The sequence below is a fragment of the Talpa occidentalis genome, unplaced genomic scaffold (assembly GCF_014898055.3).
Source record: "Talpa occidentalis isolate TD23 unplaced genomic scaffold, MPIMG_talOcc4v2.1 talOcc4.7, whole genome shotgun sequence".
Taxonomy (NCBI): domain Eukaryota; kingdom Metazoa; phylum Chordata; class Mammalia; order Eulipotyphla; family Talpidae; genus Talpa; species Talpa occidentalis.
Genome location: NW_023605083.1, coordinates 120,718,195 through 120,732,484, shown reverse-complemented (window position 1 = coordinate 120,732,484; position 14,290 = coordinate 120,718,195). Strand labels below are relative to the sequence as shown.

Genomic DNA, 14,290 nt, shown 5'->3' with positions numbered 1-14,290 from the left:
AGTCCCGGGGCTGCAGGGAGCGCAGCACGCGCAGCCCGGGCCCCGGCCACCGGACGCCCTACCGGACACAGCCCTCCCCGGAGCTTGGACAGCTGCCCACCTCGGACACTGCACCGGACACTGCCCCCCACAGGGCTGGACACCACAACGGACATTACTTCTCAGCTCCGGACATTGCTCCCTCCTCCCCCCACACCCGCCCCGGGCCCTGGACGCTTCCCCCTCCCCCTCCGGGGGCCCAGAGACTGACCCCCCCACTCTAGCTCGCAACCCCTTGCACCCCAGCTCCAGACACTGCCTCCTCCCGGGCCCCCTCTTCTTCCTCCTCCTCGCACTTCATCTCTCCCCCGCTCGGGTCGGAGCCCGGCCAGTTTCTTCGACCCCCTGCAGCTCGGCCCCGGCTGCCCGCGCCCCCATCCCCCGATTCCTCGCCCGGATGCCTCTCCCCGGGGGACTGTGGTGGCTCCTCTGCTGCCGTCGAGGCTTCACTCTTCTGCACCGGGACTACGGGGACGGCGAGCTTAGCGGGGACGGGGACGAGGACGAGGACGAGGAGACCTTTGAGCTACGGACCCCGAGTCCAGCGGGCGGCGGGAGGGTAAGTCCCGGGAGGTTTGGAGCCTCGTCTCAGTCTCTCTCTTTCCGACCGGCCGTCACGCCTGACCCTGCTCCAGACTCCGAGCGAACGTGCTCTTGGCAGACTGGGGACGAGGGAGAGGTTTTTGCCAGGGGGCTGGAGCCCCCGCTTGCTCGCGGAGCTGCTCTCTTCTGGACGTGCCTGTGGGCCTCGCGCGGCGCGCTGGGCGCTGTCCACCTGCTGGGGGCCCCGAGGCAGGGGAGGCGTCGCGCGTGGCCCGACCTGGCCCTGCCTCTCCCTTCCCCGCCGGGCTCGCGTCCCATCCCGTCTCCTTCCGCCTCCGCCAGCGCCGAGGAATGTGGCGAGGCCGGCTGGGCGGCTCGGTCGCCTGGGTCCGCTCTGCTCCCAGTTGGTGCGCGCTGGGCGCGGGAGCCAGATGCGGGAGCGCCCGCCGCAGGGGCCTGGGCGAGGGGGAGAAGGCGTCTTCGGATTGGGGTCCGTGACGAGGACCCCACGGAAAGGGAGCTCGGGGCCACCGCTCCTCGAGGGCCCCTCATCGTTACCCCGCCCCTCAGGACAGAGCTCTCGGCCCTCCCCGGTGAGGCTCCTGGGGAATCTCAGCGGGGAGGTGGAGGGAAACTTGGCTCTTCGGCTTTGTCGAATCTGGCCGTGGGGAAACTGAGGCTGGGAGACCCCGCCCCTGACGTGCACTCGGATGCCTCTGCGCGCCCGCGAGCAGACTCCGTGCGCGGGGGCCTGGGGCCGGCTACCATCCCCCGCTCAGGGGTCCCCAGCAGGCCCGGTGGCTCGGTGCCCGGGTGGGGCGGACTGCGCCGCTGGGGCCGGCGCCAGCACCTGGCGGAGGCGGAGGGTGGATAAATATAGAGGGGGGGGAGGGAGGGAAGCAGGGGACTGCGATTAGGGGAGTTGGTTTAAGAGAATGGTCAGCACCTGCCCCTGTGCTGTGTGGCTGAGAGCCCTGCCAGGCCCTCCAGAAAATAGGTGGGTCTGCACAGATGCAAAACACTGGACCCGGGCGTTCCCACGCTTCCAGCTCGAGCAGGGTCGGCTCTGTGAACCAGACTATTGCCTTCCTCAAGCCCCACCTCCACCCCTCACCCCTCCACCCCGAGCTCGAGGACAGGTGTCCCTGGCCCCCCTCCCCCACCTTCTCCTGGCTGTAGCAGTCTGGGCTCAGGGAGATCGTGGCACAGTTCCTGCCTGACCTACACTCGTTTGGGACCTTTGTCACACCCCAGTCTACAGCTGAAGTTGCAGGGCATGGGGGTGGGGGTGAGGGAAGGAAGAGGGGACTGCACCTTCCCTGGGGAGTACATGCCATGGCTTCGCCCGCTCGCCCCTTCCCCAGCCCCACAGAAGGGAAGGGTTTCTGCTTACCTTTGTGTCTCTGGCGTCTGTAGGAGGGCACAAGCTACTACTTTGAAAGCTCTTGGAAGAAGCCCTATCCCTTTCCCTTCATTCCCGACGGTGCCCACCGCCCTCATGCCTTCCAGTTAGGAAGGGGAAATGAGGAGGAGGGCTGAAAAGGGACTTCATCCACCTTTGCCCTCGCCAGAGAAGAGGAAGAAGCCAAGTCCTAAGCCTGGAGGGGACTTGCTAGGGTACCGCAGTGGTTGGGCTCGTGTTAGAACCCAGGTCTCTTGACTCCCTGCCAGTGCTCTTTTCACCCCACCCCACCCCCCTGATTGCATCTTCAAAAGGTAACGGAGACAAGGCTGGAGACTTGGCCTCTTCAGTAGCTTGGGCTGTTCTGTAGGTTGGCAACTTCAGCTACCTCCAACAGTCAGCTACCTCCAACAGTCAGGATCCGATCCCACTCCTGGATTCCTCAAGCCATCCTGGGGAAAGCAGCCAGGGGCACCCCACCGGGAGGGGGGCTCTGATCCTAAAGGTTGCCCTTCCTGTTTCCTCAGGGCACCCTGGACGTGACCCTGACTCAGCCTGTGAGGAGTGGGCAGGTCTCCGACAGGTAAGCTCTGCCCTTATGTCCCAGGCCTGGTCCCAGGACCCTCATCCTTGCTGTCTTCCCTCACTTAGTTGTGCAATAAGGGAGAGGCCTCACGCTGCCCGGACACTGTGGTTTGGCCAGGGTCCCGGGGGGCGGTCCGGCTGGGGGTGAGGGGAGGAAGGGGGGGGTCCAGGCTATTTCTGGTGCGAGGTCAGAACAACCCAGCAGTTCCCACAGTCAGGGGGAGGGGTGCCCAGCCTGGGATCAGGCACCCCACACAGTATGGGGAGGCCCTACTGAGGAGCCCCCTGGAGTCAGAGTGCTGGACTTTCAGTCTTGTTCAACTCTCCCTCCCCTCTGGCCCAGGTTGCAGAGCTGGGAAGAGACCAGGAGCCTCATTCCCGAGAGGGGGCTGCCAGAGGACGACCCAGACATCGTTGTGAAAGGTGCCCCCCCCCCCCCCGCCCCATGCACACTGAAAGGCTCCAGTCCCAACTCTCTGGGAAATAATGTCTTTTTCTGCTGATTCCCCTTCCCTCCCACTTTTCTCCTCAGGTTGGTTGTACCGTGAGCCTCGAGGAGGAGGGGCGAGGCCCTGGTTGCCCCCACGTCGGGCTTGGTTTGTGCTCACTCGAGACTCCCTAGACCAGTTCAGTAGCAGTGGAAAGGGGGCTCGGCGCCTGGGGAGCCTTGTGCTTACCAGCCTGTGCTCAGTGACCGGCCCGGAGCGCAGGCCCAAGGAAACCGGTGAGACTTCGTGGGGACTTTCCTACCTTCTTGGGCAGTGGCCCCAGCAGGCCCTGATTCCCTCCTCGGCCTCCTTTTCTCCCAGGTTTGTGGTCAGTGACTGTGTCTGGCCGGAAGCACAGCATCCGGCTCTGCTCACCCCGCCAGGCTGAGGCTGAATGCTGGGGTGTGGCACTTCGTGAAGTGATCGCCTCCAAGGCACCCCTAGAGACCCCCACCCAGCTGCTGCTCAGGGACATTCAGGTGTGAGAGAGGGGACTCCAGTGAGAAAGAGGAGGGTGGTGGACCCAGAATCTTTCAAATTCACTGGGATCTCCCTTCTCCATCACTGACCCTTGCCCTGGCCTCTAGGAGAGCTGTGGTGACCCAGAGGCTGTAGCCCTCATTTACCGGCGGAACCCCATCCTGAGACACACCAGTGGAGCCTTGTATGCCCCACTCCTGCCCCTGCCCTACGGAGTCAGTGCCCCAGGTGAGTGGGGTCAGGGCCCAAGTCCTCTGGGTGGGAAGGGGTAGATCATCTGGGGCCAAGGAGCCCTCACTTTGCAAAAGTCCCGTGTGAAACCTGAGCCTGACAGGACCGATACCCTGGGTGGAGGGAAGGGAAGCCAGCACAGGAGAAAAGTCTCCTTTGACCACCTTCTCTGTGGGTCTCATTCTGACTACTGATGTCCCTTCGGGAGTCTTTACATGCCATCTTTCATTATGCCCTTAAGGCCCCGCCATAATAACTACAAGCAGTAGAAAAGCTACTACTTTGAGAGAATGTACTGGCCTCATCCAGCTATACTTCTTCCCAAAAGCGGATAGTGACTGGCCTGGACCCTAAAGTTAGAGTATAAAGGGGAACTGAAAGAACTCTAGTTCTCTGACTCAGTCCAGTTTGTCTTTGGCCCTTGGTGATGGCTTTCACTTCACAATTACAGAATCTGGGGCTTGAACTTCTGTCCTTAGTTAGTCTAGTCTTCTACTTTACTAATTCATGGTCCAGCCTCTGTAGGGGGTGCCTTCCTAGGAGCCAGGGTGGAGAGTTTGGATCTCTGGGGGCCATTGCTTTCCCTTCACTTCCTGTCCTTCATACCCTCCCCTCCTGGCCACCCCCTGTCCCCTTATACTCCTTCTGACCCTCCCCCTGGTTCATGCCTTCCTCCCAGGGCCCAGCTCTGTGTCCCCTCTCCAAACCATCCCTCCACCCCCGCCCTCCATCAGGTCCAGGCTATGCGCCCTTGCGGGAGGAGGCAGTGCGGCTGTTCCTGGCACTGCAGGCTCTGGAGGGGGCGCGGCGCCCCGGGCCCCTGATGCAGGGTGTGCTCCAGACCTGCCGGGACCTGCCTGCGCTCCGAGACGAACTCTTCCTGCAGCTGGCTAAGCAGACTTCAGGCCCCGCGGGGCCCCCCGGGCCCCCGGCTACCAGAGACCCCGCGGCCTTGCGGTATTGGCAACTCCTCACCTGCATGAGCTGCACCTTCCGACCTGGGGGAGCTGTTCGGGGGCATCTCCTGGGGCATCTGGAAAGGTGAGAGGGGAGGGGGCGGGGTAAGATCAAGTCCAGAGAGCTGCAGGGCTGGGAGGGAATGGCAGATCTTTCCAAAGGGCTTGGCAGAAGGAGAGCTTAGTCCCGGGGAGGGAGGGAGCTTACCAAGGTCAGCATTGCTGCTAATATGTACAGTGCCTTTGTGGGAATTACAAGATCATATCTCACTTGTGGGGGGTTGGGGGGAGGAATTACAAAAAGGCTACCCCTTTGGGCACAGGAAGTATAAAAAGGCTGTTTTTCCTCAGGGCTGATGGCGGTTCAGTGCCAGGGCTTTTAGGCTGGAAAGGTCAATGTGGTTGCATTCTGGGTCCCACTGGAAGCTGAAGGAGGATCATGGACACTTGGGGAAGTGGGAGGGGACAGTTAGGAGAGCGCGGCTGGCAGCCTTAGAAGGTATTTCAGCTCCATAGAGAACACCAGGGGCAGATTTAAAAGAGCCCAAGACTGCCTTCTTGAACTTGGAGGGAGGGAGTGGACAAGGTGAAACTATGAAATGGCGAACACTGATCCTCAGCTTGTGCCCAACCCAGGACGGAGCAGGCGCTCCCGGACTCGGAACTGGCAGAATATGCGCGCTTCATTCGGAAAGCGCTGGGCCGCACGCGCGGCCGAGAGTTGGTGCCGTCGCTCGCGGAGATTTCTGCGCTGAGTCGAAGGCAGGAGCTGTTGTGCACCGTGCACTGTCCCGGGGCTGGTGCCTGCCCTGTGGCCATTGACTCCCACACCACAGCGGGGGAGGTGAGGCCAGAGAAAGACCCCTGAACCCTCAATCCCCGCTTCCAGCTCCCACACCTGGCTCTCCAGGGGCAGGGCCCCTAGTTTTGCCCGGAGTCTGAGCTTCATCATTGGGGTGAGGGGGTGTGTGCGGCGGGTTAATAGACTTGCAAACGCCTTCAGTTAAGGCAGCCTCTCCGGAACCACAGGCGAGACCCTGCGTGGTCTAACTTTTCCCTCACGGCCACTCCCTTCCAGGTTGCTCGAGAGCTAGTGGGGCGGCTGGGCTTGGCCCGGAGCCGCAACGCATTCGCGTTGTACGAGCAGCGAGGAGCCCAGGAGCGAGCCCTGGCTGGGGGTACTCTCGTGGCCGACGTGCTCACCAGGTTTGAGAAGTAAATGTCCAGCCCCAGCCCTGCTCTCCGTGAGCCCCTCAGCTTCTGTCGGTCACCTAGCAAACGTTTGTGGAGCGCTTGCCACGTGCCCTGCACTGTGGCGTTTCCCCGCGCGCGGAGGGACCCCTGCCCGCTGGCGGTGCGCGGCCTGGATTCCAGCCCCGTCGGGGAGGTCCACCCCGCCCTGGCCTCGCCCTCCCAGGCCCCACCCCTTTCCTAGCGGTTTCCCGGGGGGCGGGCCTCTGAGTCTCCGCGCGCTCTGTCCTCTTTTGCAGCTTGGCCGCGGAAGACGTCGGGCTGGAAGACTCGCCCGACGCTGGCTGGAGACTGTGTCTGCGTCTCCATGGTCCTCTGCACCCTGAAGGGCTGTCCCCAGACGGTCACGAACTGCCTTTCCTGTTTGAGCAGGTGTGGCTCGCCGGCATTCATGGCCCCCCAAAGGGCCCAGAGCCTGAACCCCTCCGTTTCTCCATCTCATTTAATTGTGTGGCCACCCCGGGGGAGGCTTTACTCGAACTCAGATCTCAGACTCCACACCCCGAGGTGCTTTCGCGACGGTGCGGCCGCCGCTCCCGCGCTGACGCCGGTACCTCTCCCCCAGGCTCACGCTCTGCTGCTGCGCGGCCGGCCGCCCCCACCCGACGACACGCTGCGCACCCTGGCGGCGCTGCGCCTGCAGAGCCTGCACCGGGACTTCTCCCCGCTGGCGCCCCCGCCGCGTTTGGACCGCCTGCTGCCGCCCCCTGCCCCGCCGCGCGAAGCCCTGCCCCGCCTGAATTCCAGGCCTCCCCCCTCCGCCGCCCTGCTGGCCGGGGCAATCTGGAGTCCGGGCCTGGCCAAGAGGCGGGCGGAACGCGCCCGGCGCGGCGGGCCGGGACGCACGGCTGGAAGCGTGGCCCGCGAGGCAGGAGGTGGCGCCGGCACCGCTGCTGCTGTGCTGGGCGGCTGGAAAAGGCTACGCGGCATGGGCCGAGCTGAGGCCATGGCTGCCTATCTGGCACTGGCGGCGCAGTGTCCAGGGTTCGGCGCTGCTCGGTATGACGTTCTGGAGCTGAGCACGGTGAGGGGGAGAAGGGAGAGGGAGACTCTGGTGGCCCAAGCCCCAGACCTTTGCCCCAGAGCCACAGGCCTCTGTCGTGGGCCACTTCACTCCCAACACCCAGCACAGCTGAGCATCTTAAACCACAGGAGTCACTGGCCCTTGGGCCGGCCCCTCTGGGGAGCCTTCCCCCTCCACACATGCACTGTGCATCACAGGGGGGACAGGAAACTCCGTGATCACAGCCATCTCCCCCCCACCAAAAATAATGCTGCAGTGTCCCCTCCTTCCACCCTGACTCTGCCTGTCTCTCCCAGGAGCATGGTGGGGGCGCTCCACAGAAGCTATGCCTGGGCCTGGGAGCCAAGGCCATGTCCCTTTCCAGACCCGGCGAGACAGAGCCCATCCACAGTGTCAACTATGGCCACGTGGCCGCCTGCCAGTTAATGGGCCCCCACACCCTGGAATTGAGGGTGGGAGAGAGCCAGCTCCTTCTGCAGAGTCCTCAGGTGAGTGGGAAGGGGTGTGGGAGGAGGAAAGGTTGTCAAGAAACATTTATTAAACACACAGAGTGGACAGATACTGGGGAACCAGCAGTGATCAAAGATAAGCTCAGGAAGCTCACATTAGAGCTGGGCTGTCAGACACCACCAAGGAGTTAGACTAGTGAAGACAGTGATAAATGCTGCAAAGAACAGAAAGGGCAGTGATGGGAAGTGATGAGAGGGGCCGTATCATCAGGGAAGATGGTCAGGAAGGTGACACAAGCTAGCCATTGGGAGACATGCAGGAATAGTATTCTAGGCACAGGGAATTACAAACTCCAGGTCCTGAAAGAAGAATAAACTTGGCTCAGTGGAGAAGCAGAAAGAAGTGCATGTAACTGGCACATAGCACCTGGGGCAGAGAGTGGTGTTGAGGATGAAAAGGTTGCAGGGGCAGGTCATGCAAGACCTTGGTAAAGAAGCTGGAACCCGAGGACTCAGCTGGGTGGAGGATTAGACAAAGAAGAGAGCCTGGTGGCCCCTGTTGCACTCTGACCCCTGCCCTGTCTTAGGTGGAAGAGATCATGCAGCTGGTGAATGCCTACTTGGCCAACCTCTCCCCCGAGAGGCCTCGCAGCAGCGCTTCTCTTCCATGCCAAGACCTGCCAGACACCTCCCCTCCCAGCCAGCACTCCAGCCTGGACGAGCCCCAGGGACAGTCTGGCTGTTTGGAGCAGCTGCAGGACTGAGCCTGCCAAGAGGTCACGACCTCCCTCCTGACTCCAGCCTGGACCCAAACTGCTCTGAGATTTGAGGGACTATGGACTCTTTTGGCCCTGCAGGGACAGGGCACACCCCCCACCCAAGAGCTGCAATGGATGCAGACAGTTTTCTAGTTTGTTTCTTAATTTATTTGTAGAAGAAGAGAAAAAATCCTTATTTACACAAACCCTTCCTGTGGGAGTGTTGTCAGTGGGACAAGTTGGAGCCCCATGGCTCGGAGCTCCACCTCTCAGGACGCCCACACTCAGAGCTTTTACCAGCACAGTGGGGAGTCCAGACACCACAGTGCTCCACCCTCCTTGACCTTCTGGATTTAACCTCCTCCTGGCCTGTATGCTGCCATAGGGTGGTGGGTGGGGCAGGCAAGAGGGTCATTTTGAAGCTGGCAATTACCCGCCCTTCTCCATTGTGTGGCATGGGGTGGCCACCTGGCGTCCCTGAAGCCAGAGGGCAGTGAGTCATCCAGACTGGCACTGCCCAGGTCCTACCCTGGTATTCACCTCTGGGCCTTGGTTGGGTACATGTTTAGTGTGCCTGGTCCTAGAATGGAGAAATGCTAGGGGCAGGAGTCAGACCCAAGAACTCTGCACAGATAAAGAACTTAGCAGGGTGGGCTCAGCCCTACTTTTGCATTCTCTTCCTGCTTATCAGATTGAGTGGAATTAGGTTGAGTCCTGATGGCCTTGGGTGCTAGGAGGCAGGCGTCCTGGCTTCTGACCTGCTCAGGACGCCGCAGGCCCTCCTGCAGTCTCTCTCGCAGCCTCTGCCCTGAGTCAGGAGGCTGGGGCAAAACTCAACCACTTGGGCAGGAGCTTGGGTACTGAGGAGACAGCAGACCTCAGTAATTCTCTGAAGACTTGAGAGCAGGGCAGGCGCTGGTGAAACAGCCTGGTTCTCAGCAAGGGGTACAGGGGAAACAGTGAACACACCAAGACCTGGATTATGTGGTAAGAAACTTAGGGTAGGGAACTAGAGCTGGGGAGAGGGGGATGAAAATTCCTTGATTCCCCCATATTCATGGACCAAGCGCTGACTATATTCACAACCAGGCTTTATTACTTTATTAGAATTAAACAAGCATATCGAGGAGCATGGAAAGGAGGAAGTAGGACCAGTTCCTGGATGGGCAATGACCCTAGAAAGGAGGTTGGTGAGGGCAGTTTGGGTCACAGGAACCAGGCATGAGGGGGCTGCGTTTATTGTCCAGCAGAGTGGCGGGGAGGCAGTCACTGCTCCTGAGTGCCCCAGGAGATGTAGTCCGGCCGCGTGGCCGCGTGGTACTCGTCAATGAGCTCCTGCACAACCTCCCTGGACCTGTCCAGCTCGTCAAAGTTCTCCTTGAAGATGTCCTCCTTGCGGAACTGCTCCAGGAAGGCCTCCCGTTTCCGCAGCTTGTCGTATTGTTGGCAGGAACTTTCAAATAGCTGAAAGAAATGGAAATCTCCAGGATGGGAGCCAGTGTAGGGTAAGAGGTTGGTGGGAATAGGGAGACCAGAATGGGGAGAATGCTGAAGGTGGCCAGTGCAACAGAAACCAGGAGACTAGCCTCACCGAGGAGATGCTGGTGTGGTTGGCCATCATGAGCCCGCTGACCCGATGGGCCGAGGGCAGGTAGGGAGACTTCCTGGACAGGGCCACCTGGATGCTGGCTGGGCCCCAGGGGATGAAGTTGGCCAACTTCCTTTCCCGGATCCTCTGCAGGCTCTTGTGGACCTGGGGTGGGTACACGAGTGGTGGTGGTAGCCTCTCCTCTACCCCTGCGGGGTGTAGGGTGGAACGAAGGGGCCTCACCTACCTGGGTGGGGTCCACCTCGCCCTGGATGATGTTGAGGATGGCAATATAGCAGTGGTTGGTCTGGCGGTCCCGGCCTGTGGACACCATCACGTTCTTGGGCTGTAGCAGCCGCCTCATGACATCCAGGACCGTGGTCTTCCTCACGCTGGCCACCTGAGGGGACCATGGGCCACAGGAGCCAGGCAGGCACTCAGGACCCAGTGCAGAGTGGAGAAGGCACACATGTCCTCCCTCACACCACGGAGGATGGTCCCTTTGGGCTTCTGCCATAGGTCTGGGGGTCATAGCCCTCATCAGCCTGCCGCGGACCATGGCAAGAGCCATTAGCCCTGAGGGTCACTGCAGGGGGAGGTGCAGCATCAGCCCAGCAAACTCAGGCCCTTGCTAGGAGCATAAGGAGACCCCACACATCCCAGGCCCCACAGGGAGTCAGGGGCACAGGGAAGAGGCCAGGAGGCCAGGGAGAAAGTCGTACACATGTGCCCCCAGTGCGGAGCCTTGGGAGGCTGCCAGGGCAGCTCCTGGGGCAGCCATGGCAGGGCTGCTGGGGGCCGCTCTTACCGACTGGTCTGTGGTGAGGGGCGTGTAGCCAGTCATGAGGAAGTGCAGGCGAGGGGTGGGAATGAGTGAGGCAATTAGGCCGATGAGGTCGTTGTTCATGTAGCCAGGGTAGCGCAGGGTGGTGGTGCTGGCCGACATGATGGTGGACACCTGGGGAAACAGTGCCCTGTCATGGGCTTTGCCTGGGGGACCACCCTTCTCCAGATGGCACTTGGGCAAGGAGGGCCTTGAGTCCCTAAGAGTGCAGGAGCGGGGCTCACCAGCTGGTTGATCTGGGAGAAGGACGGGTTCTGGATGTGCAGGCGGTCTGTGGCGATCCTGTTCAGGGCTGTGTTGTCCAGCACCACCTGGGGGGACAGAAGAGGGTCACGGCACCTTTTTGAAGAGAAAGGGGGCAGAGAAATAAGATATTAGCCTTAGCCTCCTGCTAAATTAACAAACTGGAAGCAGGTTAGTTAATTTAAATGGCAAGTATTATCGCTGAGCTTCAGGAGACACATTTCCACCATCCGGCACAGTGAACAAATATTTGAGTGTCCCCATGTGCCATGCACTGTGCCTGGCTCTGGAGATCCATGGAGAGTACAGCAGGCATGGTCTTCCCCCTCACCTAGGCCTAGTGCACAGAGAGCAACATTTAATATAAAACAAGAGAAAAGTATAGTTACAGGCTGAAATATGCACAAAGGAATTTGACCTTGACTGGGTGATCAGAGAAGGTCTGGCTAAGAAAGTCACCCTTTAAGCGTGAGTAGGCATTAAGTTGGGACACATGAGTGGACATTTACTTTTTTGGGACTGTAAATAACTTGGGCCACCAGGTATGGCTTGTTGGCCCTTTGACCTCTGGAAGGGCTGGGCAGGGCAGGGTGTATGTGTCTCACTGGTTTGGGGAGGCAGACCAAAGCCCCCACTCCCTCCTTCCATGCTAACCACACAGTCTGCGTTCTGGGTCAGCCTCTTGAGCGTGAGCAGTGAGTTGTAGGGCTGGACCACCACATCGCTCATCTCGTCCTGGTTGGGAAACACTGAATAGGTCTGCACCAGCTTCTTGGGGTACCTGGGGGTAAGGAGAAGGGAAAGGGGAGAGGGGACACAGTGGATTGGAAGGACCCCCATCACTCCCCATCTCTGCCTTCTCTAGGGACAACAGGGACCATTTCTTTCCAGGTACCACCAAGCTCTTATATAAAAGTGGTAAAGGCAGAAACGAGTCTTCAGGACTCAGGATCCTAAAGTTTCAAATCCTCTAGACCCCCTTCCTCACCCTAGGCAAACCTCCTCCCAGGAGTTATTGCTTCCCAGATGTTTCCTGGGTGGCTGGGGTTCCTTCCTATCTATGACTCAAGGGAGTAGTGGCAGCTCTTCTAGTCCAAAGGAAAAAGTACAAAAAGGATAGACATTACCCAGGGAGCCAGGGCTAGCGACTCTCCCCAGCAGAGGCTTACCTGTCATTCAGTCGCTCTAGGAGGTATGACCCCAGGCCAGAACCCGTCCCCCCAGCAATGGAGTGACACAGCACAAAGCCCTGCATGGGGAGGATAGAGAGGGAGTTTTCGGGGATCTGGGGAAGAGGCTTCCAGCCCCTCTCATTCCCTACTGTCAACACTCATGGCTCAAGGCTTCCTCTCTTCCAGGCCAAGGCTCCTTGGGAAGGAAAACTGATGCCTAAAGAGCTGATGCCATCAGACCAGGACCTCCTTGAGGACAAGGACTGTCCCTTATTTACATCACTGTCTTAAACAGATGCTCAATAAATGGGCTTTGAATTTAATTGCCCCCACACACCACCTGTTCAGGCCACCTCCCAACCTTTCTTTAGCAGGCTTCCCCTTCCCCTTCCCCTCCCCCGCTGGAGCAAAACCTCACCTCTAGGCTGTCACTTCCATCTGCTTCTCGATCTATGATGTCAAAAATGTCTTCATGGATTTTCTCACCCTTTTAGAGACATGGGGAGAGAGAGTCAAGATTTTCTGGAAAACATTTCTTTATAGCACAAAGAAACCTAACCTGGGACATTGCTGCCACCCCCATGCAGCGCTTCAGCTGTGGTCCTCAACCCAGAAACGCTACTGTGCAAAATGATTTGCACAAAGTTTGCATAAACCTCTCCATAGCGGTCCCACTTGTCAGAATATCCCTTTGTCTCTCTTTTTTTTTTTTTTTTTAAATTGTCAGTCAGGTCTGGTCAAATCCCCAGGCTGCTTGTGCCTTCCCTGCCCCAGGAAGGGAACATCAAGGCTCTGGGATGGCCACCTGGATACCTGGGAGAATCCGCTGGCCCAGTTGTTGCCAGCTCCTCCTCCATGCTCAGACAGGTAGATGTTCTCTGGGTTGTAGAGCTTGGCATAGGGGGAGTTGAGGATGGAGTGGATCACCCGCGGCTCCAGGTCCAGCAGCACCGCCCTGGGGATGTAGTGCTCATCGTCTGCCTGTCAGGGGAGTCCAGAGGGCACCCCATCAGCTGGGGCCTGCCCAGTCCTCTGTCCTCCCAGCTCTGACTCCTGCCTGCCCTCCCCCCTCAAGCCAGCTGCCCCGGCCCTTCTGTCCAGAGAGGTTCCCAGCACCAGGCCGCTGCCCATCCTTTGGGGCGCCGGGCCACTGCCGGCCCTGGCCAAGTCACTGGGGGCACCTGGTAGAAAAAGACGTCCTTGCGGTCAGTGCCCTCGGTGGCGAACTCCTCCACGATGCCCTCGGGGCTGATACCATGCTCGGCGCACAGTTGTTTCCAGAACTCGAACCCAACTGGGGGATGGGGAGAGACGCCCGGGTCTGCTAGAGCCTTAAGGCCTCAGGAGCTTAGGGCTGGGTTCAGAAGCTGTCACACTCAGAGGCCGAAGCCAAGACGCCTGGGTCTGGAAGCCGTCACAGCCCAGGGCTGGAGGAGCGGCTCTGGCTCGGGGGCTCGGTTCATCATGCGCAGTAGGGCCGGGGAGTCGTGGAAGGGAAATGGCGGGTAGAGGATGCCAAGCACCGGAGGGGCAGAACCGGAGACTGGCAGGGCCCGGCCTTCGCTCGCTCACTCTGGTTGCCGCACTGGCCCAGCTGCAGGGTGATGATCTCCCGGGGCATCGCTCTTCAGACGTGGACCCGCCAGCCTGCGCCTGGGGGCGGTCACGGCAGAGACGGACGCCTCGCGGCCGGGTGCGCAGGACGCGGGGAGCGCGCGCGCCCTTCGCCTCTTGACGCGGGCGCTCGGTCTGCGCGTGTGCAGTGCGGGCCTCCCCTCCGCGGGGGAGCCGGGGCGCCCCACCTGAGCATCATTTCCCCCGCACAGCAGTTGCAGCTGGAATTCGGCACAGGCGCAGAGCGAGGCCACGCCCCTTCTCCTGCCCACCCGAGCCAGCGCCGCGCCTGCGCAGTGAGGCGCGCGGGGGCTGCGGGCCGGCGACCCCCGGGTGGGGCTGCGCTGTGTGGGCAGGTGAGCTAGGTAGAGGGGCTGTGCTAGGTAGAGGGGCTGCGGTAAGCCACCTTCTTTTCCATTTCCAGTTTTTAATGAAATATACCTAACGAAACCATTGTAAGCGTCTTTAAGTGTACACTTCTGTGCCATAAAGTGCATTCACGTTGTTCTGCAGCCGCTATTCATCTCCAGAATGCTTCCATGCTCCCAAACTGAAACTGTATCTATTAAACAGAAACCCCCACTCCCACCCCCATCATCATTCTTTACGTCTCCGCGAATTTG

General features: G+C 60.1%; 2 protein-coding genes across 3 annotated transcripts; one reads left to right on the top strand and one right to left on the bottom strand.

The window, feature by feature from the left end:
• On the top strand, positions 1 to 8,412 carry PLEKHH3 (pleckstrin homology, MyTH4 and FERM domain containing H3). 2 transcript variants are annotated; one of them, XM_054688746.1, is made up of 13 exons: positions 1 to 598; positions 2,512 to 2,567; positions 2,913 to 2,992; positions 3,102 to 3,293; positions 3,379 to 3,536; positions 3,645 to 3,765; positions 4,503 to 4,809; positions 5,361 to 5,568; positions 5,803 to 5,930; positions 6,215 to 6,347; positions 6,541 to 6,999; positions 7,296 to 7,487; positions 8,036 to 8,412. In XM_054688746.1, the coding sequence occupies exons 1-13, from the start codon at positions 437 to 439 to the stop codon at positions 8,210 to 8,212; spliced, it is 2,373 nt and encodes a 790-aa protein (XP_054544721.1). In that variant the 5' UTR covers positions 1 to 436; the 3' UTR covers positions 8,213 to 8,412. The 2 variants fall into 2 exon arrangements, with proteins under 2 accessions (XP_054544721.1, XP_037348276.1); XM_037492379.2 differs by having other exon boundaries at positions 5,803 to 5,939.
• An 868-nt stretch (positions 8,413 to 9,280) lies between these two features.
• Positions 9,281 to 13,895, bottom strand: LOC119230851 (tubulin gamma-2 chain). Its single transcript, XM_037492380.1, has 11 exons — positions 13,626 to 13,895; positions 13,235 to 13,347; positions 12,867 to 13,034; positions 12,472 to 12,540; positions 12,051 to 12,130; positions 11,536 to 11,662; positions 10,863 to 10,949; positions 10,603 to 10,752; positions 10,042 to 10,194; positions 9,798 to 9,959; positions 9,281 to 9,670 (listed from the first exon to the last, which is right to left on the bottom strand). Exons 1-11 carry the CDS (start codon positions 13,672 to 13,674, stop codon positions 9,473 to 9,475), a joined length of 1,356 nt encoding a protein of 451 aa, XP_037348277.1. The 5' UTR covers positions 13,675 to 13,895; the 3' UTR covers positions 9,281 to 9,472.
• Between the last annotated feature and the right edge of the window lie 395 nt (positions 13,896 to 14,290).